Source organism: Notolabrus celidotus, chromosome 16, assembly GCF_009762535.1.
Source record: "Notolabrus celidotus isolate fNotCel1 chromosome 16, fNotCel1.pri, whole genome shotgun sequence".
NCBI classification, from domain to species: Eukaryota; Metazoa; Chordata; class Actinopteri; order Labriformes; family Labridae; genus Notolabrus; species Notolabrus celidotus.
In genome coordinates, this window is record NC_048287.1 from 25,033,458 (window position 1) to 25,061,451 (window position 27,994).

At 40.8% G+C, this 27,994-nt stretch overlaps 2 protein-coding genes across 6 annotated transcripts in view; one reads left to right on the forward strand and one right to left on the reverse strand.

Moving 5' to 3' along the window:
* The window catches only part of ago4 (argonaute RISC component 4), a 32,166-nt gene extending 23,545 nt beyond the window's left edge, over positions 1 to 8,621 (reverse strand). For 3 of the 4 annotated variants that reach the window (XM_034704555.1, XM_034704556.1, XM_034704554.1), the window contains exon 1: positions 8,409 to 8,604. In XM_034704555.1, the coding sequence (XP_034560446.1) occupies positions 8,409 to 8,427 (19 nt within the window). In that variant the 5' untranslated portion in view covers positions 8,428 to 8,604. Of the gene's footprint in view, positions 1 to 8,408 lie in introns of all 4 variants that reach the window. The other variant, XM_034704557.1, reaches the window with a different exon arrangement.
* A 2,958-nt stretch (positions 8,622 to 11,579) lies between these two features.
* Positions 11,580 to 27,868, forward strand: LOC117827767 (claspin). Of its 2 annotated transcripts, none has more exons than XM_034704541.1 (24): positions 11,580 to 11,848; positions 13,814 to 13,931; positions 14,219 to 14,646; positions 14,730 to 14,879; positions 14,968 to 15,033; positions 15,128 to 15,200; positions 15,488 to 15,590; positions 15,705 to 16,270; positions 16,354 to 16,542; positions 16,630 to 16,793; positions 16,881 to 17,065; positions 17,234 to 17,286; positions 18,835 to 19,028; positions 19,193 to 19,733; positions 19,901 to 19,934; positions 20,134 to 20,233; positions 21,149 to 21,303; positions 21,411 to 21,572; positions 21,757 to 21,878; positions 22,297 to 22,427; positions 22,581 to 22,701; positions 24,516 to 24,598; positions 25,084 to 25,245; positions 27,260 to 27,868. In XM_034704541.1, exons 1-24 carry the CDS (start codon positions 11,822 to 11,824, stop codon positions 27,383 to 27,385), a joined length of 4,053 nt encoding a protein of 1,350 aa, XP_034560432.1. In that variant the 5' UTR covers positions 11,580 to 11,821; the 3' UTR covers positions 27,386 to 27,868. The 2 variants fall into 2 exon arrangements, with proteins under 2 accessions (XP_034560432.1, XP_034560433.1); XM_034704542.1 differs by having other exon boundaries at positions 24,519 to 24,598.
* The last annotated feature ends 126 nt before the right edge of the window (positions 27,869 to 27,994 follow it).

A 27,994-nucleotide genomic window follows, 5' to 3' on the forward strand; every position in this document is an offset into this window, starting at 1 on the left:
CCCTCCCCATCGCTTCCTAACATGCCCTCATCTAGCCTGGGCCCCAAATCACCTCCCCTTCTCCCTTCAATCCACCCCTCCTCCTCCTCCTCCTCCTCCACTTCTTCTTTTTACACCATCCAGCTCCATCAGAACACCGCCTGTGCATCCCCCCCCCCCACCACAATACGTTTATAATAAAGTCTGAAATAAGAAGCTATTTGTGAAGCTATGTGTGATTTTCTCCGTCACGACTTGCACTAAAATCCTCGGATGATTCACTCCACTTTGTCCTACTGGCCTTGTTACCAATGGAAACAACAAGCGTACAAAGTGTTCTGAGCGATGCTGAAAGCTGAACATCGAGTATAACTCCACACTCTGTATCACGAGCACAATAAAGCATTTCAAGTGCCCCGTGATCCAGACTGGATTCAGGTTAGTACATCTGATGCCTTCAGTTGAGCTGCTGATGAGGAGATTTGTTTATGTCGCAGGTTTTGTTTTGATGACCAACATGATCACAACAACAACAAGCCGTGCAACCCCATCACCAATGGTTGAAGCCATCTTTACCTGATTTCAAAATAACAATGCTAACAAGCAAAGACACAGGGTTCAGTGAGGTCAATATAACACTTAATAAGACTCTAACCTGTGCCTGCTTTTTTCCATTTAATCAGACACCCCTCTTTTTTTTTAAATTTAATGTCAAGTCTTTCCCTGATGTCGTGATGAAACAATCAACTAAGTGCAGCACACAGATTCAAGGTATGATCAAATGAAGTCGGTAAGACATGAATAATTCAGTAAATAACATATAAGCAGCACAGAAAATTCAGCTGACGGTGCTTTAACCAACCAGACGAAGCCTCCCTTTGGTGAAGCAGATGCTAGACAATAGTTTGCATGTTTGCATTTTCCAAAAAAAAATACACAAACATAATCTAATATTCTTGAGATCAACTCTACATGACAACTGCCAACGGTTCTGAATAATATTAAAAATGTGGAGGCTTTCCTTCATGCTCTTACGTTACTGTTCAATGTGAACTGAATTGAACTGAACTTGACTTAATATTGTCATGTTTTAATCAATCACTAATATCAGAATGAACTCTGAAGGTCTCAGTGTGTTAAAGCTGGAAATATCAGCTCAGTCTCTACCATAAACAAAGTGTTTCACAGACTAAATCTGAGACCTGTTTCTAAAGCTGACTTTATTATCCATCTTTACGCTGACGATACTGTTCTGTATGTTTCTGCCGACTCTGAAAGGATTACTGAATATATCAGAGACACAAATATTTGACAGTGTCCTTATTATGTAGATGGTTAGGCCTTAAACATGATTGGAGTTCAGAATATCTTAAGAACAACATGAGCATCTTTCAGACAGCTGACACGAAAAACGAACAGAGTTCTAAATGAAGCATATATTTTTTTTTAATTCTCAAGTCTTTACCTGATGTCGAGCCAAAACAATCAGCTAAGTGGAGTGTGCAGATTTGAAGGTAGAAACAAATTTGGTCCATAAAACATCACAAAAGAAGTGCCACATTATAGCAGCTCATAATGAAGAAGAGTTGGCACTTTTGCACAATAAACTACTTAAAAGAAAAAGTCAATTAGCTGACTTTTATAAAGATCACATCTGCAAATGCCAAAAATGGAGTTACAGCAAAGTCCAAACCTTCTTAACTCGATGTAAATTAAAAATAATGCTAGTTTTACCTCTAACAGGGTGAAAACATGCTTCAAAGCTGCTCATGGATTCTGCAGAGTTCACTGGGTTCAATCAGAGATGTTCACAGAGCTGTTTGGTACCACTTATCTTTAATTCAGACAATAATTTAATTTATAGTTAATTATTGGACTGACACTCCTAATACATCATCTCAGTGTAGCAGAGTGATTCAAAAGGTATGGGAAAATTAGTTTTTAAAAAAACACTTGAAAGTGTGTTTTGTAAAATTTAAGAGTAGCTCTTTTTATTAAATGATTAATTTAAATGTAACTTGTTATTATATGGTTAATTTAAGAAGTATCTTTTTCATTATATAACTAATTCAAATGTAGCTTTTTTATTCTACGATTAATTTTAAGGTAACTTTTTTATTGTATGATTAATTTGAATGTAACTTTTTGTATCTTATATAAATTGTTTAAAGTCGTGACCACTTAATTAGGGCCAGTTGTTGGTAATACTACAGTTTTGTTAAAGAAGAAAATTAATTAAATTGTTCAAAAAATTAATAAATAAAAACACTTGAAATTAAGCTGTAAAAAAATTAAATTTAAAGAAATATATTTTTTAAAAATCAGACGACAAAGGTAAAAATCAATCTCACATTTCGGTGATGGAAACTAGAAAACGTTTGGCATATGTGATTTTTTTATTGATTTTTTTTGTGCAATTATCTGAAGTTTCTTTAGCTTGACGGATTGATTATGAAACTTCTTGTCGCAGTTCTGGATCGCTCTACCTGGAGTATGGGGGTATGATGGAAAGCCAGCAGGGACTTTGAGACACTGAATTATTTATCAAGCAGCCCTCAATCAATAACAAAATTATTTTTGAATCCCATCACTGCCCACAACCAGACCAGACATAATATTTAAGACTCTTTTTGACCCTCCAATGTCTGTTTAAGGAAACTTGATTCAATTCAACGACACTGCAACCCTGCAGAAACTGCAGTGATGCAACTTTGTACATGCAGTGTGTTGAATCGTCTCACTTTGTGGATTGGTTTCTATTTTTTTCTCCTCTCGCTGCGTGCACCAGAAGGTACAACACAAAGTGTTTCTCTCTGTGTGTGCGAGAGAGGCACAGCGAGTTCGAGCTCTTCCTCTTCCACTTTCACCAAAAACAGAGCTGCACCTATATTTAGCGTCCTCAGCTGCCACACCACTACACTTAGAAATGTGAGCGTCTCGTCGTGAAACACCAGAGCACATCCTTCCTTCACAGAGCGTCTACTTGTCACAGTTAACACCGCCAACAACCACAGCTGGACAGTTTATGAATTAGGAGTGAATGACTGCAACTGAAATGTATGCATCTATCAAGCCAGCGCATTTAACTTAAAATAAGACAAAGAAGCTAAGAAGCTGGAGTGAGGAAGTGCAGGGCTCAAACTATCAATTTGATCAAGAAAACAGTTGCAGATTAACTTTCTGCCAATCAACCAGTGAGAAAATGGACCACTTGTTTGGGCTCTGAATGAGATTCTAACTTGTAAAAACCAATTAGATTAGACTCATTGTTTTTCCTCCACTCTGCATTGTGTCACGTTGGTTTAGACCAAAATGACGAGTGAAAAATGAAGAAGACACAAAAACACACTGATTAAACTGAGATGGTTCAGAAAGATGGCTGCAGTTAATGATTATTTTTTATAAATAATTAGTCTGCTGATATTCTTACCATACATGTTTCAGTGACGTTTGGCCAACCACAAGTGAATAATGAACTTTGAATTGACTTGCTATATTTTTTTTAACTATTTTAGCTTTAAGAGTGATGGTTGTTAGCCGTTAAAGCCTCTGTCAGTTAATCGTTTCAGATTTCTAATTGAGATCAAAACAAGAAGTAAAAACCCAACAATAACATTTTGCTAAATATGAAAAAGGACCTAACTATCTCAAGATTAGAATATTTTCCATCAGTTATTTAAAGCCTTGAACTTTCTGTTTGTGTAGATTTTGGTGCCCACTGTGGACTCATTGGTGCCTTTTACAATTGTGACCACTTTGGTTCCCAGATACAATCTGTGTGATCCCAAATTTAAAAATATGGGAGCATTTGTATCATACTTATCATGAGGCGACCATTGTTCCCCCAAGGGTTTGATTAGTAATGTCTAAGAGGCACTGTGTTATGACGTCAGACAAGAACAACCAAGTGGCTACGTCCGGTTTTGAAATATGAAGCCAATGTGGAAGTGCTAAAAACTGCAGTTCCTCCAGTGTCTGCTTGAGGCTGGCTGCAGAATCACAAGAAGTCACTTACACAACCATTCAAAAAAGCCCATCTTTACAGTGAAAAGAAACTACTTCACAGCCTGGTTCAAAACAATTTTAGATTGAATAGCTCATTGCTCAGCACAATGTACAAGGGTTATTTTTTTTATATAACTCATTACTTTTGAGGATAACACAGTTACAAGTTTACAAGTTTTGTATAATTAGGGGCATGGCTGACTTCAGTGACAGACGGGTACACTGTGGCTGTTAGCCAGGGGGCTAAACGCCCGCCTCAACTCCACCTCTGTGCCTCGACCGAAAGTTATGTTTTGTCAGCATTTCCAATAAGGTGACCGCCATCGACAGGCCTCAAAACCCTGCTTCAGAAACCAATGGTGACATGATGTGGGAGAGACTGACCAACCAGAGTGCCAGACACAAAAACTGTCAGGACAAGTGTGTGACAAGTTCAATTTTTAAAGACTGAAATTGTCTGGATAAAAGGGAAATGCTTATACGTACACTGTAGTTGTGAAACTCCTTACTTTTTGAAGTAGGGAGCACAAGTGCTACCAATGAAAACATTTAATTTTGAGCCCTGTTTTTGAAGTCTTTGCTGATTTTGTTTGATTTTCTGACAACATATCCAATCCTGCTTCCTTTAAGAGTCAAACCTTTCACTCCCTGCCCATATTTGCTTTGAAAAATGTAGCATTAGGTTGCTTCTTTAGGGTGCTGTCAATCCCTTTGTCTTACACCTACATCCCCACAGAGTGGTTTCAGGCACCCAAAATTACACTATAGAAACAGTCAGTCTTGTTGCTGATGGTCCTTTTAGCTTTTGTAGCTCAGAAACACTCATTACTGTTAACTTCAGTCTGTTTCATGACTAGATATAAACTCCACTCAGCAGCTTTAGAAAGTGACAATTTCATATATTCTCCACTCATATTTAAATTAGAAATTTTCAAGCATTTTACTATTTTCATTGTGATAATTATGCCCTACAGCTAAAGAATGAAATAAAATACAAATCTTAAAAATATTTTAATTTAAAATCACTTCAACAATTTTGAGTTATTTGAAAAAAATACAAGTAAATTTCACAATGTTCTCATTTCCTGAGCTGCACCTGGCGAGTAATGCATGTGGTAAAAATGGGGTCATATCAATGTTGAGAACTGTCCCCGTGATGACAAACTTGGCCTTTATTACTGTAACTGATGATGTTTTCATGATCTAACCTGAACAAGATACGTCATGGGGAGAAGAAGGGCACCGGCAAACAGATATTAAATATTCATCAATAGCTTCTAATATCTGGAAAACATCACAAAAGAGTCAAAATAAAATCAGAAAAACTCTTGATCAGAAAATACACTAACCAATAGAAGCCTCCTGTTGCATTTCTTCATGATATAAAAAAAAAGCACTGGTTTGTATTTTTTCATTTAGCAGTCCTGTCATGCATAATTTAGGAACACAGAGTTCCAAATTGAAAGAAGCGTTAGAATCCTCTTTTGTTCGACTGAAACACTCATTCATAAAACATTTTAATTGGAGCTGTAAATCGCATAAAGCAGCCCCCTCAGACGTGTGGCATCTATTTAGGTAGGCTTTAATTTAAACAACCTGTCAAGCACGCTCCCTCTACTGTTCTACGTTTCTGCTCCGTGTGACACAAAGCCGCGTCGCCTGAGAGCCACAGAGGAAGTGAAATGAGCTTCTCTCAGTGCAGAAAGTGACAGATGCACTGAGGACTGACCGCTCTTCCTGCTGCTAATGAAATCTGAGAGAGTGTTTCCGCTTGGACAACAAACACTTTACAAATAATATCACCGCAGTGTGCTGCTGCTACTACGCTGAATTTACTCCTTGTTTATCTAAGAGCCAACCGAACAACCACAAGATGATGTGTAGCACGCTCACATGTGCAAAGTGTTTGCTGCTCATGCATTGTAGGTGACTAATGCCATGCGTGTCCCTGGAAACCACAAGCAGTGAGAGAGACAGCTGGGCTTAGGCTAAGCATGAGGATGAAGGCTTGGCCTGGTGATGAGTCAGAGAGGAGCCGGGCTGAGTGGGGGGCGCAGACACCCACACCTGCAAATCACCTGGATTAAAGGTAAAGTATGCTGGATTGTGGAGACAGGGGAAGTACAGATTATACTACTATCATTGTGAAGGCTAGAGTGATTCAATCTGTTTCCTTTAGGCGCCACTTATTTCAGCTTTACAACTTTAACTTAAGGTTCAGGAGTTTCCTCTGTGTCGTCCGTCTTTATGAAAAGCCAATGGATGCTTTCAAACTGTCTCAACCACTCATACACAGACTCTCTTCTGCGATTTTGTCTTTTTGCCTCCAGCTCACAGTGTAATCAGAAAATTGAGTCACAAGTTTCAAAATAACCAGGAATTTTTTTGACAAATTTGAAACAGGGCTACATCAATTTAGCAATTTAGTTGTCAAATATTCAATTTATTGCAGAGTAATCACTGCTTTGGGTTGAGTTTTGAAAGAAAAATAAGCAAAGTCTCGGACAAGGGCTTCTGAAATGTGATATCTTCTGGTTTCTTTACTCCTCTGTGACGGAAAACTGGAGATCTTTGGATGATAGACAAAACAAGACATTTGAGGACTTCATCTTTGGGAGTTGGGAAACATTGATCCGCATTTGATAAACCAAAACAACAAGAAAACTAATGATAAGTTGCAGCCGTAGTGAAAAAATTAAACAAGTCTTTTTATCTTTCCAATGAACTTTTGTGAGTCTGCCTCTACATAGGGAGAATCTGAACATGTATGTCAACAATTCAACCAATGCATCTCGCACCATTAACAAGCAATAAAAGAGAGTCTAAATTATGACATGTAGACACCACAGGTCTTAAACCTCAGGAGGTGGATTCCAGGTACACTGGAGTGACTGAAAGAAGAGCACAGTTACGTAGAAACAACCTACGACTGAACAAGATGACATGCAATCTGAACACTATGTCCTCCAGAGGAATATTAAACACAGTTCAGCTATTATTGGCTGTAAGAAGACATACAGCAGGATTGTTGCGTCACTTTACTGCTTGTACAGAATGGGGCTTTAAATTCAACTGTTGAATCCGCCAAAAATGCCTTCTGAGAGTCAGAGGTCTGACATAAGCACTGGACTCACAAACCATTTGGCGATCTCCATATTTCTCATCAATGATGTTCATAAGTCACGTCTGCAAAGGCAAACCTGCATCCACGGTCAACTTTGCAAGCTCCAATATTGATTTAATACTCATCCAAGTGCAGAAAGTAGCAAACTTTACATAAACTTGATGCCTCATACTGATTAAGTGTGATAACGGAGCCTGGCACACACCTGTGGATGGTCTCCAAACATTCCTCTGAACCCTCACACAGCAACCATGCCTCTGTTTAACATTCATTCAGCGCTGCAGAGTGAATCCCCCTCCTGAAATATGCATCAGTGTTTTCCCTCATGCCACCACCTTTCCCTCCAGAGCACGAGTGTGATTTCCTCTCTTTAAACTCCTCGTGCATTCAAGAACAAACAAAATGAAGAAGTGTGGAAAAAAGAGGGGGTGAAAACAAATGGGTGACAGTACAAATGCATTGTGTGGCTGATGTTTCTCCGCCTGCTTTATCATTAGATGGCTGCACCGCTGCAAAATAAGTGCCTTTGTTATCATATAGGAGATGGGTAATATGGAGCTGGCCTGCAGATGTGATCGATAAAAGCGCCATCCATCCCTGCTGAGGTCCCAGACGCGTAAAACCAACAAATTACAAGGCGCTCAGATACACATGCTTTCTTATTTAGCACCTATAATGTTTGTTTCGTTGGCATTTGTGGTGTTTTCCCGTCCGTTGCTGTCATCTTAGACGAGGGCAGCCCGAAGAGACGCACTGTTCCCGATGGCGATGGTACAAATTTACGTGGTTTAGCAGAAAAACAGAATCGACACACAGCTGGGGGAAATGAGCTCAATTTCGACATTGTTAAAAGTGGGGAGGCCAAAGAGAAAAGAAAACACATTGTGCACGAACATCAACGTAAACACACTACGACGCGGAAGGAAGGAGGAAGGAAGGTCCTAGTTAAATCCCCACTCACACACACACACACACACAATGCCAGCCCCGACACGACGAGCTACGCGTAAATAAAACCGCGCAGACACCAAGGGATAGCCGATAAAACGCACAAACACTCCTCCATAGGACACCAAACGCGCTCTCCCCTTTGTGTGAATGAACCTAAACATGAATATGTGAATAGAAACACAGATAAACAGGCTGGGGCCTCGGTTTGTTTTCCCGTCAGCGCGTAAAGGCCTCGCTGCAAGCCGCGGCCCCCAGTGAAGCGACGCATTTACGCACACGCTCCCCACACACGGATTGCGCTCTCCCCCTCGCTTCGCTCGTTTTTTCCTCTTTTCTTGAATTTACTCACCGGGTCCGAGCGCTTCCATGGCCGAGGCCTCTCTCTCCGTCTCAGTCCCGGCCTGGCGGCTCCGTACCGACGCTGAAATTGGGGGCGGTATCGCGAAGCTTAAAGTGGCTAATTTAAGAAAAGGGGGAATATAGATAGATGCGTGGATGACTGCTGACTGGACTGACTGACCTGAACTACCGCTGCTGCTGCTGGTTCTGGGGATTTGTAAGTGCGCATGCGCCAGTTAGGAGCCGTGCACGTCGTTGTGCGCATGCGTAATTTTCTAAACCGCACTGGAAGATAAAACTTTAATGATAAGTCAGCGGGGGTCTGTCGACTGTACATTTGAAGAACAGTAACAGGGTTCAGTTCATATTGGACTATTTTATTTTCACTTTTGCAATGTATACAAACATATCAATATACCAAAAGTATATGGACATAACTAGGGTATGTAGGGTAGGGTAGGGTAGGCATAAAGGATAAAAGAAAAGATAAAAGAAAAGAAGAAACCCCCCCCCAAAAAAAATTTTGGGAAAAGATTTAATTTTACTTACTGAAATTTCTTCTTGATTGTACTTATGTCTGGGTTGCTGTAACAACTGAATTCCCCCCCGGGATCAATGAAGTAATATCTTATCTTATCTTATTTCAATTTCCGAGACAATATGTGATTTTTTTTCCAAGGGGATGCAACTATTCATCTTTGAAGACCACCTGTCAATAAAAAGGGGGGAATCAGACTTCCATGACACTGCAATGCACTTCTTGGCCACACATAGAGCAACTTTCATGAATTTGAGTTGAGCATTGTTTAGAGAACCGTGAATACCCTTTTTATTTACAGTCTATGGTGAATACATGTAAAGTTCCCCAATAAACACAGTTCAGGGTCCAGTGGAACACTAACTCCTGTGATCCTGGTTAAAGTGGAGCAGATATAATGCCAGAAAGGACTCACTTTGGTACAATGCCAGGTACAGTGCAGGAAAGAACCAACTAACTGATGATATGTTAACACAAAGTGTCAAGAATATAAGTCTTAAGTGATGTAAAACGATAAAAGTTAGCTTAATACAGCAAGTGTTTGAAGAAGTAAGTGGTTTTGTAAGTAAGTGCAGGTGATGAGACAGTATTTAGATAAGAAGTCTAAGAAAAGTCACTACCCTCCAATCTTGTGCTTTGAATCTGTGAACAGATTTAAGTTTAAGTTTATTTCATTTATATGGCACCTTAAAGCAAAACACATTCTGCACCGAGATGCCTCACAGGACAGTCAGGCGAGACAGCCAGCATAACAGACAGTATACAGTTATGTATAATGTATACTGTCTGTATATTGTCACCTGTCACTATGCAACTTACAAATCAATTATGATGTATTGATGATATTGCTACCAGAGGAGTGAGGTTACCTTTGCCAGCTGCAATAGAAAACTGATGTTAACACACTATGAATCATAAAATGGTGGGCTGTAAACACACCTTCAATGATTGCAATCCAATGCATTTTAATATGTACTATTTTGACATTTGAAACTCTTAATATTGACTCACTTTACTACTGATGCTTTTAATTTGTTGTACGCTTAGAAAAAGTGTGTTAGATCAGGCTTTTCATACACTGTAGCAATGTAGCTTTGAGTAGCCGAATTGTTTTACCACTAAATAGAATCCAACATTTTAAAAGTAACATAGAAAGCCTTAAATTATTTTGGAAAAAGTACACATTTAGCCTTCAATGAAATATATTTTTTACGTGTGTGTTGTGTTGTCTTAATTCATGGATATAACTAAGATTAAACTATTGCTTTCATGTAGCCTAAAGCAGTAAGGATAAGGATACACTTTATTGTCCCCTGAGTGAAATTTGTCTTGGACCAGAGTACCACCCAAGACTACAATCACAGTTCATATACATCAGACTATTAAACAAAAATCCTGTTACAGCACAATACATTTTACTTGTTACCATGCAGGTTACCTTTTGAGCTTTAGCATGTTCATCCTAACTTGTTTATCACTGACCTGCTTTTTAATGGATGAAAATCTGAACAGCTTTTCTCCATTTCCTAATTGGAAGAATGTTAATTAACATTAAAAACGTACTCTGACATATCAAACATTTCTCCATTTGCTTTACCTCCAAACGGCAAGCTGACTCTTAGTATTTTTACTTTCTTTCTTTCTTTCTTTCTTTCTTTCTTTCTTTCTTTCAACCTTACTGTATTTCTTTCTTTCTGTCTCTCTTGCTTTCTGTCTTCCTTACTTTCTGTCTTCCTTGCTTTCTTTCTTCTTTACTTTCTTTCTGTCTCTCTTGCTTTCTGTCTTCCTTACTTTCTTGCTTTCTTTCTTTCTTCCTTGCTTTCTTTTATCCTTACTTTCTTTCTTTCTGTTTCCTTACTTTCTTTTTTTCTATCTTCCTTACTTTCTTTCTTTCTTCCACTTTCTTCCTTGCTTTCTTTCGTCCTTACGTTCTTTCTTTCTTTCTGTCTTCTTACTTTCTTTCTTGAAGGTTTGAAATGAGGAGGCAATGTTTGCGTGTTATCTGGTTGTGTGTGTGTGTGTGCGTGTGTGTGTGTGTGTAATATATTAATTATCAAAAAATGAAATAGATTTTGAAGTATTCTATTTTTGATTGACCCATGAATAAAGTTGTCTGAAGTCTTTATTTTCTTGCTTCCTTTATGTCTTCCTTACTTTCTTCCATACTTTCTTCCTTACTTTCTCTCTTTCTGACTCTCTTCCTTACTTTCTTTCTTTCTTTCTTCCACTTTCTGTCTTTCTGTCTTTCTGTCTTTCTGACTCTCTTCCTTACTTTCTTTCTGTCTCCTTCCTTGCTTTCTGTCATCCTTACTTTCTTCCTTACTTTCTTCCTTACTTACTTTCTTTCTGACTCTCTTCCTTACTTTCTTTCTGTCTCCTTTCTTGCTTTCTTTCCTTACTTTCTATCTGTCTCCTTACTTACTTTCATGCTTCCTTTCTGTCTTGTTTTCTTCCTGCCTTGCTGTCTTTGCTTTCAACAGAGCTACAAATGAACCCTTCTTTACAACCAGTCCTCCTCCACCCCGCCCGCTCGAAATTTCCCGGTATTTAAAATCAGTTCCCACCAAACCGTGTCGTCACAGTGGGCGGGACTAAGTTTCCCTAGTGGACCAATGGGAAAGCGAGAACGGGTCGATTGACACCCCGGTGACGAAAAACTGCGGGCCAGCTGTCACGGCGCGCGAAAGATCAAATTTTGTCTCCGGTGTGTGAGGAACAGGCGGGAGGAAGTGGAGCTGCTCGGCTAGACTCTCTCTAAATGAGATTTAAACATCAAATATAGCATTTGTCGCCTCGACATTTCGGTTTCATGCTCTGTTTTGTTCTTGGAGAGTCGATGAAACCGTGTGTCCGCTGATTTATTCCACAGAAGAGAGGAAACAAAGATGAGCCTGGTTCTCTCTCAACAACAGGTGAGGAAATACTTTGACTTTTTGGACATCTAACCTGGAATTACACACTGACACACACATCCTTGATGTTTTTAAGTCATGGATATGTGACAGAAGGATTGAAAGTGTTCAAAATCAGATACATTTGCTGTTACTGGTGTTGTTAGCCTTAGCTAGCTAGCTGGCCCAGCTGGTTCTCGTGTAGGCCTGATCCTGATCCCATCCATTCGCTTCATTTCACTTTGGCTTTAAACATTTTTCACAGTTAAAATATAGATCATGATCCAATGTATCACCCATTGCAGTCATTGAAGTGTTTTGTATAGTTAAAGTGAGCTCCTAAAGTTGAACTGAAGCAGTAGAAGCTAGCTTACTGAAGTGCTCATTGTTTGGTTTATTGCAAGGCGCCATTGGTACTTTAAAAAAAAAAACCATTTGGTGACCTAAATACACACAATTGACTCAAATGCTTATTTTAACATTTCAAACACATTTACCTTCATTTGAGTTTATTTTTCTGACTAATACAGACAGTTTGTTGCTTCAAGAAGTACACCATGTCACCTTTAATAACCCCTGATTCATGCATTGCACATTAACAGATCTGTACACGGTATTTGCAGGTAACATCATTGTACACTATATTTAAATATGAGCTAATTTGTACTCTACCAATGCACATTTACATCTCTAACATGGGATTGGATAATAACACATCTACCTCATTAAGTATTTGAAGAGCTCATTTGCAAAAACAGATAACTAAAAAATGTTTCAAAAAACATATTTTTTTCTATTAGTAGCTTTAGTTATTATCAATCAATTGAAGTGGGGTGGCTTTGACATTAGTAATCAGGGGTATCTTAAAAATGGAACTTTATTAAAAAGAAATTAGTTTTTTTTTAAATGTATAAAAACAAAGATATCTGTTTTTGCAAATGGACTCTTCATTTGTTCTTTTTAGACATTTTATAATCATTCACATTTTTTGGATATACTTTATCTTGCTAAATTATGATGTCATTTTATATAAACATGTTTGCATTGTATATTCATTTTATTTTGAAAATCTGCTGCTGCAGCACCACAATTTCCCAGTGAGGGATCAATAAAGTACATCTATCTATCCATAAATCTGTCTTTATAACTTTAGTGTCCTCATAAGTACAGAAGTGAGTCAGAAAGCTATCCAATTTAACATTTTAATTTAAAAATGATGACCATCTTTAGTGTAATTTAGGTGTAGTTTATGCTCAGGGAGTGCATAATGTAACCCTCTCAACATATACTGTCAGAGAAGTGTCAGAATAAGATAAGATATTACTTTATTCATCCTCCCCCAGGGAGATGATTCAGTTGCTGCAGCAACCCAGACACAAGTACAATCAAGAAAAAGTTCCAATTAGTAAAAAAAAAAATAAGTAAAAATAAAAAAAGGTAAATAAAGACAGAATACAAACTGAGATATATACACTGTTTCAAATGGATTAAATAACAGTAATTACAGGAAGGGGATACATATATGTCTGAGAATCTGGATTCTGAAATTCTAGGGAAAATGACACATGAAAGTGCACCATTCTTTGAGTAACAACCCTTATTAATTACCCAGTGTCATATATACAACCTAATATTGATTGGGTTATAAAACAAATGCAGTGAGAATTTAAACTTGTACCTTGAACACTGATATATGCAGGCACGTCCCTTCGATTATGACTTAAATATATTGCAAGTGGAGCTAGTGCACTATTATAATCACTGTATTGAATGATCACACCTCTCTGTAAAGTTTCTTTATGGTTCAACCAGAGTTTAGTTTCATATTTTTATTCACTACATTTCTTCTTCTTCTTCTAGTGTTTCATTGGTGTAATAAATTGCTCTCATAAACTGCTGGGTATCGCTAAACACCACACAGCCCCCATACTGTAGATCACAAGTACTTCATGATGAGTAAATTCTGCTTCTTGTTTCTGTACCCAGGCTGAGGGACTCCCAGCTGTGCCTCAAACAGTAGCTGAGAGCGACTCAGACAGCGGGATGGGCTCTCCGGAGGAGGAGATGGTCACAGAGACGGCAAACAAAGTAGAAGAACTTAAAGGTGAGGCAACACAACGATACCTGATCATCCAGCCTGAGACAGTTAGGCTGTGTACACGAGGAATTCATCAGAGCTGTAAAATCACACACACAAGCTCAGACTCTAGGAGGAACAAAAGGGTGAAAATACCATCCAAACAATACCAACTCTTCTGGTTCTAGTGCAGCTGCATATGTGCCACTGATAACTACAACTTTTCTCCCTCCTGATCATAAATCATCTCAGACTTTTAAATGATTTGGTACAGTGATAATGTGCTTATCTTACTAAATGATTCTGTCTTTTAGATTCTGACGATGATGAAGACATCACAGTCCACCGAAAGCCTCACCGTAACGCCATCAGAGACAGCGACAGCGAGGAGGACGAGGCTTCGGCAGAGAACAGCGTGCACATGACCGAAGCGCTGGCTCTGTCAGCTTCAAGCGGAGATGAGATGGAGACAAAAGGGTCTGAGGAGAAGGATGAGAAGGATGAGCGGAGAGACGGAGGGACGCAGAAGAGCAAGAGAATCAGCCGCGCTCCCATCGACAGCGATGACAGCGAGCCCGATCAGGAGAAAGGAGGAGAAACGGAGGAGCAAGAGGAAGAAGTAAAAGCTCCTAAGGACAGGAAGAAGAGGGAGAAGAGTCAGAGACATCGGGAGAAAAAGGAGAAGCGAAGTAGAGCGGTGGAGAAAGTGAAGAAGAGGGACAGATTTGCTGAGACTGCTGAGGTTAGTTTCAGAAATCTGGAAACAGGCATAAAAAGTCTGAGTTTATTGCACAGTTTAAGACTTTTTTGCACCCTCTCTTTCAGGACTCACCTCTCCCTCGGGGTCTGAACGACAGCGGATGTCCTCTGGGTGACACAGACCTGTTTGATACTGGGCTGAATGATGATGATGAGGAAGAGGAGTCTCTAGAGGCCATCAGAGCTGCTGTCAAGCAAAGAATGAAGAAGCACAAGGTACAGACGACTGTTTGAATTCTTGGGGCTCTGCGGGGTAAAGATGTATAAAAGGCCTTTGTGTAACCAGTGTTAACTACTGCTGCAGGATCCGCTTCTGGATGAGGATGAGGAGGACGACGATGAAGAGGTGCCAGAGAAACATCAGCGTGTGGTATGCAGCACCAAAATTCTGAAAACTTCACTGTAAATTAATATTGAATACAGAAGAAGCACGGCTCTGCTCTGAACGTGCGTTTTGTTTACAGGAGCGGAAAGCTGCACGCGCCAGCAGAGAGGCAATGAAGCAGCTCCACAGCGAGTCTCAGAGGCTGGTCAGAGGTCAGTTTGAAGAGCTATTGTGCTTCCCTTTCCTAGTTTTACCAAATAGACCTGGAGGTGATGCGTGAATCTGTTTTGTCTGTAGCTACAACACACATGATCGTTGTTATCCTTGGTTTAGTGAGCACACGTCCACTCATGTCTGTACATCATGAGTACTATGAAATTGGAGTCTAGTTCCTGGTGGGCACACATACCTGGGACATAAAAGTGGATTCTGATTCATAAAAGAAGCGTCTCTTCTCCTTTTCTTCCTTCATCTTCGACACTTTCTCACATCTTCATAGAGTCGACTCTCGGCCTGCCCTACCACATCCCCCAGCCGAAGACCATCGACCAGTTTTTCAAGAAGAGAGTCAGGCCTGGTGGTCCCGCTATGGCGTTATTGAAGTACGAACCACAGCATCCAATTAAATATCTAACTGATTGCCTTCAAAATATTTGTAAATAAGTATCCCAATTGTCTGCCCTCGTAAACTGATGTATCAATATTTCTCTCTTTAGATCCACAAAGTATTCAGCTGTGATGTTGGAGAAACCCTCAGCTCCTCCTCCTCCAACTGAGCCCCCGCAGCCGTCCACAGAGCAGGACTCCTCTCCATCTCTGGACCTCTCCTCCTCCTCCTCCTCCACTCAGATCCAGCCGATCCCTCACCCTGCCGCCACCTCGTCCCCGCAGAAGGACAGCCCCAGCGAGACTCAGGAAGGAGCAGAGAGCCTGGATCCCGACCAGGAATCGGGCCCAATGCTTTACCTCTCTGAGAGCCTGCATGAGTCTGAGACGGCAGACGGAGCAGTGAGACCTGAATCAGGAGAGGAAGCGTCTAATGCAGCTGTAGAGCAGAGTCAGAATGCACCCATGGCTGACATCCAGGAAGAAGAGGCTGAAGCTGGGGCTGTGGTGGAGCCTGTAGCAGACGCAGCAGAGCCTTTAACACAGCAGCTCACTAAACCCAAGAAGGACAAACTAGCCATGCTCAAGAAGCTTGGACTGGACCCTCCACCTGTTGCTAAACTCTGCGCAGACGACGGAGCGTTCATTCAGCTGGAGCCGCCACGACTCAACTCTGGTGAGAGCTGATAATGTTTTAATTTTAGATCAAGCATCTACTATCAGACCAAGACTTTATATTCACGTCTGCTTTTCCTCCAGGTTTGGAAGCCCTGAAGGTGCGTTACCTTCGTCACGTCAAAGCACCCACACGCCCTAAAGGAGAGCGCACGATGCAACTCAACATCATCCGTAAAGACAGCACCCCCTCTGGCCAGGAGGAGCTGCACACTGAGACGGTCTCTGTCACTGTTAAAGAAGGAGCGGAGGAGCCTGCGGTCACCAAACCAGGTACAGACGCACACTTCACGAGGGATTACGAGCACCATACAAAACGATCACGAGTCTGATGTTTGCTTTTGTACCTTTGTTTCACAGGAGAGAAACTTCTGACTCTGAAGCAGCGCCTGCAGCTCGCCATGGCCCAGCGCCGACAGGAAGAGCGGGAACGCAAGGCCGAGCTGAACCGCCTGGACAACGAAGAGTGCGGCGAGGATGAAGAAGAGGAGGAAGACATGACGGATGAGTCTGAGGAAGAAGAAGTAAGAGAATGTTTGTTTCTCACTGCTTTGGACTGATTCACACACACATCTTTGTGCTCACATTGACACGCTCTTCTCTTGAATCAGGGCATAGATGACTTACTGGGAGGAGATGATGGTGAGGCCGAAGAAGAGGATGAGGAAGGCAGTGTGGTTCAGAGTATCAGGAGCACTTCTCCTGTGGCTCTGATCAGACCCTCTCTGACTCCTGACCTCATTAACACAGATGGAACACTAATGCTGTTCCCTGGAAACTCCTGCTCTCGCACCGGGTAAGACTCTTTGGACTTGTTGGTCATGTGTGTGTTTTTCAGTGTTTAAACATTGAACCTTTAAAGACCCTAAAAGGCATACTTCTCATACATTAAATAAAAAAAACTATGACATGATTAAGTGATGTATGTGTCATAAAGCTTCACATGTGCTGTCCTTTCCTATAGTGACGGTGTCAGAAGATCTGGTCCCTCTGGACAGGACATCAGCAACAAGATGGGTGAGTGGAGTGAGATGTGTCTGTTCCTCTGTCCAGGCTTTTAAACTCACAACACATGTATAAGCACAGTTTGCAGTTAATAAGGTTGAATGCTTTAGGTGCCGTGTCACTATAGCATTTTTTTTTGTGCTGGGAGCGACCACAGCCTTGATTTCAGAGCGCCTCTCACCAGCGTCCAAAAGTTTTCCCATGGCACTTCCACTTCCCTAAGTAGTGACCGCTGGGTCTGTTTTAAAATGCTCTGAATAAGATAAGATACTCCTTTATTCGTCCCCCAACAGGGAAATTCTTGGAGTTACAGCAGCAAACAAGAAGGTGTACAGTACAAGAATTTCAACAAGAATATATATAGAAAAAAAATGTCCATCAGAGACAACAGCTTGGCCATAATTCTCCTGTCAGCCACCACCTCCACAGGGTCCAGGACTGAGCTGGCCTTCTTCACCAGTGTGCTCAGTCTTGCTCTCCTGTATCCTGTCCGCCCACAGTAGGTGAAATCCTTCCAGTGTGGGGTTTGTGTCCGGTGTTAGCTCTGTTAGCATGATGCTACTCTGCCAGTATCCCCTCTGGTGCTGGGTTAGAATAGAATAGTTTCATACTTGCTTTCATTCAACGGCGTTTCATCAAGAAACCGTAACAACTATCAATAGAAATCGTGTCATAGCATTATCAGCTCTAAACTTGGAAATTGTACCACGAAAAAACTAGTGTGACAACTTTTCCCCTACGTACGGACCAAACGGCAACCTCCAGTCTCAAAAATTGAAGACCATATGGAAGTGTTATAAACTGCAGTTCATCGAGCGTCCGCTTGAGGCTGGCTGCAGAAACACAGGAAACCACATAGACAACCATTCAAAAAAGACACTCTTTGCAGCATTAATAAACATGTTTACAGCCTGGTACACTAAACGGCTTCGATCTAAGTAGCTAATTTCTCAATCGGCACACACTGTACGGGGGGTGAATTTTTTCTAACTGATGGTTCAGAAGATATTAAGATTACAAGTTTTGCCCAAATAAGGACATGACGACTTGACTGACAGGCGGGAACACTGTAGCTGTTGGCTAAGAGGCTTAAAGCCCGCCTATTTACCTCACTCTAGCTCTACAGAAGCTAGGTTGAGTTCAGCATTTCCAATATGGCCGCCGACGATTGGCTTCGAAACAGCGCTTCAGAAACATATTTGTGACATCACAGATACTAAGTCCATTATTTATACAGTCAATGGTACGGACCTCTGCCATTATTGTTGAAGTTGATATCAGAAGCCCCGCCCTGTCTTGATTCTGATTAGTCGGTTTTAGAGAAGTCTCATTGATGAGCGCGGCGGTGTTCCAAATGTTGAACTGTTTCCTTCTGAGAGCGCTCAGACAAAATCAGAAGACACTGAGGATGCTGATCGATGGAAGCACCGAATCACAGAGTTTGATTAGAAAATAGTGCAAAAATCGGCATCAGTGGACACGACACCTAAATGTGTTTTTGTTTATTTTTTGTAAAATGTGCACGTTCCTCTCTCAAACTCTCGTCCTTTCTGTCTGCAGATGAGGAGGACTCTCTGTCCCTGGTCAAGGAGAACAGCCACAACAGCAGCTTTGAGCTGGCGGGCTCCATGATCACCTCCTACCAGCCCATCACTCATCAGCGCTCTGCAGGACGACACTTCTCCAACTCCTCCATGTTTCGCTCCCCGTCTCCCTGCCTCTTCAGGCCCAGCTTCCTCGGATCTGCATCCAAGGTAAGACCACTTACTTTAGACTTGTTTAGCTTCCTGAAACATTGAATGTCATCCAAGTAATATCCAGATTTGTGATCTCTCTTAAAAAATGTGCTGTAGTGCAGTAAATAAGTCTTCTTCTTCAGAATAAAGAAGTCTAACTGTTGATTTTTTTGCCCCGTCAGAGTTCAGGCAAACTCTCTGAGCCCTCCCTCTGCCTCCCCGTTGAGGACTCCCAAGACTTGTATGCACCCCCATCTCCAGGAGCCGACTCAGGACCCCTGGGTGGAGCAGCTTCAGGCCCCGGTCTGGGAGGAGACTCTCAGGGCCGCTTCTCCCTGGAAGACGACACCCACTCCCAGCTACTGGACTCAGATGGCTTCCTAAATGTGGGTCCGCGTCCCGGTGCGTCCCGCTCCCACAAGAGACAGCTGATCCTGGACAGCCTGGATGAAAACGCAATGGATGCCAACATGGGGGAGCTGTTAGGGCTGTGTTCAGGGGCGTTCGGGGCAGCGGAGGGCGGCTTGAGTCAGGCAGGGCGCCTCAGAGAGACGCAGGAGGAGGACGAGCTGCTGGGGTTGTGCTCCGGAGCGTTTCCGACGACGCAGGCTGGAGAGGAGCAGAGAGGGACAGTGGAGAGTAAAGGGGTACAGCAGGAGGAAGAGTCTGATAACACCATGGATCAGCTGCTGGGGCTGTGTTCTGGGAAGTTTCCTAGTCAAGGTAACAGTGTGAAGCCCCATAGAAAGTAGCTACAATAAAAAAAATCACATTGTGCAAAACAAAATTGTGGATTTCAAGGGTTTCTGAGTCGTGCGTGTGTCTGTTTTGAGTTGTTTTCCCTCCAGACACTCAGTATTTACCTTTGTTTTCTTGGCTGCTGATTTTAGGTTCTGCCCACACAGCTTCACCAGCACAAGACAGGTACAGTACCAAGTTATTTTTATTTATACACTTGTTGTTTTGTTGACAAAACACAAACTGTCTTCAGAGGTTTATAGTCTTTGCAGTATTTTAAAAAACGCTCTCTTTGTCCCTTTTTCTTTTCCTCAGCTCTTTTTGGTCTTGACTAAAATTGTAACTATGTGATATAAAACGCTCAAATTGGTCTCTCTTCATTTAGTAAAACGAAGGCGGAGGAGAAAGAAGAAGAAGAAGAGGAGGAGGAGGAAGAGGACTGCGAGTTCAGGCTTCTGTCAGATGTAGAGAGTCACAGTGAACAGGTAAGCCTTGTCGTGTCTGTAATGAGTAAGCTTCAAAAGATCAATTTCATTTATGAATAACACAAAATGTAAGACTTTTGTTATAGAAATCAATCTTTATTTATATCTGTATATACGTATCTTAACACTCTTTACAAACAGAGCCGGTCTAGACTGTACTCTGTTATATTATTTACAAAGACCCAACATCAAGACAGGATAAGATCCAGTCCGATCTTACAGACACGACTCAGTCTGATCTCATCTTAATCCACCATGAACAGAGCACTTTGCAGCATTTAGCAAGTTACAGTGGCATGGACGAACTTCCTTTAACAGGCAGAAACCTTGAGCAGAACCAGACTCATGTTAGACTGACACCTGCCTTGACCGTAGAAATTACCATTACTATAATACCTGGAATATAAGTTGCTCCAGTTTGTGTTTTTGTGGGCTCTCAATGTGAAAAGGTTTGAACTGTTCAGCAATGTGGAGTTTTCTATGCCGATGTGGAGCGCTTTCTAGTTCCATCTGTTATCTCCACCCTGCAAGTTACCTGTACAGTAGTTGAGCTCAGCCTGCAGAGGCATTGGTAGACAAATTCCCACACCCACCTCTTCCTCTGGTCACTTGTGGTCTTAAACTGAGGAGTCGTTTCAATCAAACCAGCTCTCTACAATCTTCAATTGCTTTATGGTATACCACCAATTTCTTTAAATGTATGACAACAGAGGAAAGTCTTTAAAAGTGGAGTAGTAACACTGATTCACCTTGCTATGTGTTCAGCCTCTTCCTCATGAGGGCCTTCTTCTAGATGAAAAATACTGTAATTCAATAAAACACTACATTTTGTTTACCGTATTTCCCAGTGTAAAGGTGCACTCGCGTATTTAAACGAGTACACCACATTTGACGGTTTGTTCTTTCTCAATCTAGGAGGACGATGAAGACGAGGATGGTGGAGAAGAAGATGGAGCGGAAGTCGAGGCAGATGCTGGTGAAGATGAGGACAATGACGTAGAAGAGGAGGAGATGGAGGGTGTGTTTGCTCCACGTCGAATCAAGCAGCAGAAGAAGAAGAAAAAGAAAATGTAAGAGAAGAAGAAGTTAAACTTTAATGAGATGAACTCTTTTTATCTTCATCACTTAATGACCTTGTAGTTCAGGTTTTAACAGGCACCTTGCATCCTCTCCACAGGCGCCTAGCTGACTATCTGGAGGCTGAGGCCGAGCTGTCGGGCAGTGATTTGGGCAGCGAGGACGAGGATGACGAGAGAGGGAGCGAATACGAGGAAGAGGAGCCTCTGGAGGAGCTTCCCTCTGATGATGAGCTGCAGGACCAGGTCAACAAGATCCACATGTGAGTAAGATCAGCGATAATTCAACAAGCTTCGATAAAGAGGCTGATTTGTGAGTGTGATGAGCTCTTTTAAAACATCATTCAACAACCTATTTCACTCACAATCTGCTCCATGAATGCCTCCTTTTACTCTTTACTTCAAACTGAGAGGAAAGTTTAAATTGATCTGTATTCACCCCTTCAGGAAGCAGATCATGGACGATGACAAGCGCCGTCTGAGGCTTTACCAGGAGCGTTACCTTGCTGACGGTGACCTGCATTCTGATGGCCCGGGAAGAGCACGCCGCTTCCGCTGGAAAAATATTAGTGAGTACCACGCAACAGGGATCAAGTTCAAATGTGATAAATATCCGATCAGGTTATAGATATGATCTTGTAATCGAAGCATGTTTGGGTTTGCTTGGGGTCCCAGCTTGTCTTTCAAATCTTATAAATATTTTGCTACTTTTAATGTCACATAATTTCACTTCAAAGATAATTTTAGTTGAAACATGTTCTGAAGAGACAGAAAGAGAGAGCTACACACTATTTCTGAAAATAAACTCAATAGCTGTAAGTTCTATGACTCTTCAGAATTTGTAATGAATAAAAAAAAAGGTGCTATACAATTTTAAAAAGCAATATAAAAAGAGAAATAATCCTAAAGTGAAGAAAGAGTTCATCGATTTTGTTCAGATTTTCCACTTTCAGATTCCTTTAACGTTTATTTTCCTTCCCTCTTCAGATGACGGCTTCAACACAGAGAGAACTGGAGCAGAAGGCGAGGAAGAGGAGGATGAAGATGAGGGTGTGGATCAGTCAGAGGTCCAGAGGAGGAGAGAGAAACTGGAGAGGGAGCAGTGGCTCAGAGAACAGGTAGGTTGTCCATGCATGTTGGAGTCAGTTATCCTCGTAGACGTAGCAATAACAGCGAAATGTTTCTGAGTTCAGTGGAAGAGGTTGATTTTTCTCCTCTCCTGCAGGCAGGTGTGATTCTCTCTCTTCATTTTTCTGTTCTTCTTCTTACAGTCGGAGCAGAAAACCAAGAAAGGGGAAGACTTGGACGCAGATGACGAGAAGATTGGAGAGGAAGACAGTAACTTCATGAAGCTCGCCAAGAAGCTGACTGCCAAGACGCTGCAGAGGAAAGGTCAGAGTTCAAAACACCCAAGCATTACGACACAAGCTACAGACAGTCAATCAATCTTTATTTATATATCACCAAATCACAACAAATGTTATCTCAAGACGTTTTACAAACAGAGCAGGTCTAGACCGTACTCTATGTTCTATTATTAACAAAGACCCAACATCAAGACAGGATAAGATCCAGTCCCATCTTACAGACAGGACTCAGTCTGATCTCATCTTAATCCACCATGAGCAGAGCACTTTGCAGCATTTAGCAAGTTACAGTGGCAAGGACAAACTTCCTTTAACAGGCAGAAACCTCCACTAGGACCAGACTCATGTTAGACTGACATCTGAGAGAGATGGCAGTGGTTTGACAGGTTACTCTAAATGTTTAGGCACTACCTTTATGTCAGAGTCAAGTTTAAAAAAGCCTCATAAGGCATTCAGATAACAGCGTAACACTCGTCAGAGGAAAGGGATCTTAGTTTTTTCAGATACAGGTTTGACAGGTTTATGCTGAACAAGCCTTAAACATGGTTTATACCTCCAGAAGTGGCGTACGCAATGGGTTAAACATGGCCCTGTACCTATGCAGAAGCCTTCACACGTAGCCTGATATCCACCTCTTCAAAAGAGGAAATGACATAGCTAGCAAGCCCTATGATTGGTCCACTGGGAGGCATCGTATTCCAGAATTGCAACACATTACATCTCCTCTTTGTTCGTCTTTGAAATATTTGCACAATCATCAACTGCTGTTCAACATTTATCATCTCCAACTCTTACATGCGCTTGGATAATACGCTCAGGATCGCCGTGGTTGTAGAAAATGTAACACGGGGCAGTGTCTTGCTTAGTGACTTGGACCCCTCAGTGCAGAAGTATGAAGTGTTGATGACTATGGCAGTCACTACTACATAGTTTTGGCCTCGCTTTTGGATATATGTCATGTCATCCATCTTTTCATACAGTCCACGGCCTTAGAGAGACTCAAATGTTCCTATCATTAAATACACAAGTAGAGTCATTCCAATGTGAATACTTGCATGCAGTAACAACTACAGAAAAACAGTGCTGAGATGTCACTTGAACACATGAGCTTTAAAATCCAGGTGATTTATAGATCGGTTCAAATGAAATGATAAGTCATTGATGGGTAAAGGGTCAGGATGAGAATTCAGAGAAGTTAAATAAATGAATAAACTGGTCTTTAGGCTGGAAGTTGCCCCTGAAAGTGGATCAAAGCCATCACACACGCTCTGTTTGCACCAAACTCTGGCGTTCATCCAAGCTAACTGAGCTGAAGCGAGCGGACACACAGAGAGGAGAGCGCTGCCAGATTGTTCACTTCCCGACAGCTGATTCATTCTTGTTACTGGAAAAAGGAAATCTGACTAAATCTGGGTGCGTTCATACAATATTTATGAGGTTTCTTCATCACATCATGAGATCATGATGACAAAGTGAGCTCTACGTCAGACATCGGTCAGGTTCAAGAGCGTTTTAGATGCTTTAGTTGATTTACCACTAAAATACAGACATCTGTGTGTTTCTTTTATAGTTGTTGTTTTTTTAACACTGAATTAAAGTGGATGAATGTGAAATTTAATTATAGAGCTCCTTCAACAATTAAATACTAACTTTAGCCATAAATATGATGATAACACAGAAAATGAATGAAACAAAAATGACAGGAAGCATCAAATCACGTCTCTGCCATCACTGTATCAAGATGAAAATGTTTCAGGACTATAAATTGTTGGGAGGCGAGATTAATGAAAGTATTGAATTCAAACAGCTTCACAATCTGACTTTTCAAATCTCTCACAGCAGATGTCCCTGTGGCCCCTCAGCCGGAAAAGAAGACAGCCGCAGCTCTCAATCCTTTCCAGAGACCGTCACAGACCTCACAGGTACGTCGCTTTCAGCAGAGACACGCTGAATCTTTTCTAATGTTTCTGATCAAATATTTCTCGGGGATTTGTCACAACAGTTTAGGCATGAATCCAGTTTCAGACGGACATTTCTGAGTTGTTTCAGAAACATCAGCTCTACAAACGATGGCATTACTTCCTTCCTTGTTACTGAAGACAAACTATTAATGTAGTTTTAAATCTAAGAAGATTGTTCTCTGATTTTAAAATGTTTAATGTGACTTGATTTCATGGGTCATGTCAAACATAAAGCCATTATGTAACTTCACTTTAATTTAGAGGTCTTTTTACTCTTTTGTACCTGTTTTATTCAGAATCAGGGGTCTAAGAAATGGCGAGTGGGGGACCAGAAAGTGTGGGGAAAAAAGAGCCCACTTTTCTGCCTTCTGCTAAACCAAAGACCTCACTGAAAAGGATTCAAAGTGTTGCAAGTCTCTGATATCTGTGTCATTGGTTTCTCTCAGGTGAGGAGAGGCTCCCTCCTGAGTCATCCTCAGTCCATCCTGCAGAAACTGGCCTCCATCTCTGACGGGAATCCTCTGGCGCCCAGAAACAGCCGAGGATTTCTGTTCCAAACTCTGTCTCCGGAGAAGGACGGCTCATGCAATGATGCTCCTCAGAAACAGGTGAGTTAAAAGAATCCTCACACTGCTTATTGTTAAGGTTTAACTATCAGAAAGATGTTCAGTGATGTTTGTTTTTATAGTCTCCTCTGTAGGATTGTGTCCTTTCAAGGCTTCAATACATACAGTCGAGAATAAACAGCCTCCAGAACAGACCGGTACATAAGAGACTTTGGGAAGGTTGTATTAAACTGTATAATAAAGATTAAACAAAGATAAAAGAAAATGTGAAGAAAAGGAGAAACATATAAAAAAAGATTAAAAAATGTATTGAAAAACTGTGAATAAGAGAAGATTTAAGAAAATAAAAGATGAGATTAAAAAAATATATTTAAAAAATGTGAAGAAAATTAAAAAATATTTAGAAAAAAATAATTCTAATATATTTTATGAAAAGGAGAGAAGATTGAAAAATAATTAAAATGAAATAAAATAGAAATGTGAGGAATTCAATGATAACTTTTTCATTTATTTAAACAGAACAGCAGGGAGTTGAGCAACATAAGACTTGCAAAATGGCACAGAACTAGAAGTAAAGCTAAAATCCACAACAATAGAATAATAAGAAATAAAACAAAGTCAGAAGAATAAACCAAAACAGAGAAAATTGATGAACAAATATAAAATCCAGCCTTTGATACTCTCTGAAACAGAATAAAAGCAGCATCAGGAGAATTAAAACATACTCGGATAATATGTCCTGTAAAATCACATCTATTAAAAAAAAGTGTTTTTAAAAGAGGATACAGACATGTGTAGCTGATTGAGAGATTTCTCTGCTTATAAAAAAAAATGAGGTTTTCCCCTGAATGAAATGCTGGAAAATAAGTGTTTTGACTGTAAATCTTCTAAAAGACTGAAAAAGTTTCACAGCAATATGGTAGCAAAAAAAAAAAAATCTGAGGTGTGTCTACTTGCATTGAGAAAAGGGAAGCTTTAAAGGGATAGTTCAGTGTTTTTTTTTAAGTAGGATTGTATGAAGCACTGGTCAATGGTAAGTGTATTGGCCACAATGGTACCAGTCAGAAGCTAGGCTGTCAACTGCTGCAGATGGGCTCAGCTCTGCCATGTAATTTAGCTAACTCTAACAAACTCCAACAAAGGAACTATTCTCAGTTCTCAGTGTATGCTCAGTTTAAAAACATTTCACTGCTTACTTTGATGTGATAGAGTTGTGTTTTTGCACTATTCTCATACCTGGCACATACGTCTTCTTCTGTCTGCAGGACACTGATCAGCCAATCAGATCCATAATGTAAAAGTCAATGATATATATGGTGATTTTTGGAAATAGTTTAAAGTTTGAAACACCAAATGCCTCATTGTTTTGAGATAATATTTTATTATAAATTATGGGAATTCAGTTTTTGCAGAAAAGAATAAGAGTAGAAAAAAATAAGTACAAATAAATACAACATTAAATAGATTTCTTTTAATTAAATGAAAATAAAATCAGAGGTATATACAGCTGTTACACAAAGTTATAAATAGTTAGAATTATACAGGGGAGTTAGGACATGTAATGCAGAAGTGACAGATTAAAGTGCCAAACTTTGTCTTTGTCCATTTTGGTTCATCCAGTGCAGTCTGGTTGTTTCTCTTTATATCCATCTATTCTAAAATAAGCAACCACTCTGAAAGATGTACATTGTGCAGTCTGCTCACTGTGACTGTCATGTGATTGTGACCAGTGGGGTTTGTTGATGTGGATGTCATCTACATTTACGACACTAGGTGGAGCCAAAGCCCAAAAGTCCTGTCAGATCCTTTTAGGCAGACTCAAAAATAACCGTGTTGCTTGGCAGTTTTTACAAAACAGAAATCAACATTAGCTTAATTTTAGATTTTATTTTCACATTTTTAAGTCATTTGGTTGAAATTAATTTAACCACTGCACACATTCAGTGGTGTTTATGAAGGTTTGAGCTCATTTGTACATTTTTTTGGTGTTTTGATGTTACGTACACGAGTCTCTGCGTTACATCAGAACTTAAGCGTTGATGTTTTTGACCTGCAGACAATGAAGAAGAGGGGACCGATGGACACTGTCAACCCCACAGCTAAGAGAGTCTGCAGGGAGAACAAACCTGCTGCACAGACTAAAGGCCCCCAGAGGAGCATCTTTAACTTTCTGGGCCATTGAGGTCTCAACAACAACAACAACAACAACACACTAACTGAATGTAAATCAGCAGCGGGCCACGAGGGTGAGGCTCACGCTGATAAAGGGAAACCTGCTTTTTCTTGTCTTTGAGGAGCAGATCAGACTTTGACAAATGAAGGAGGTGAAAAGACGAGGACTTGCCGAGGTGGACGATCACTGTCTTCCCACTTGGACTCCCTTTGCTGACACGAATGCAGTTGTCTGTACGTGTTCGCATGTTTACAGTGCTTTTAAATGGCAATCTGAGGAGCACCACTAAGAAGGCGTCTGATGATGTCACGCACATAAGCCGTTCACTTGTTCAGCTCGTGTTACATCTTGAATCCATCCCTCCTTACCTGACTAAATCTAAAATGTTTTATCATGTAAATAGGATTTATTTGTTTTTAATGGTTAGGGTTTTCTGAGATGATGATTTAAGTGTTTGTTTCACATTGTAAATAAAAGTGTATTTTAAGACTTTTTGATCCGTTTGCTCTTCCTCTTTCCGGAGTAATAATCATATCCATTACTTTGCTTTTCAACTAAACATAATCAAAACTCTCAGACTTCCCCGTCAGCCTCAGCTGCACTTTTTAAACAGTGCTA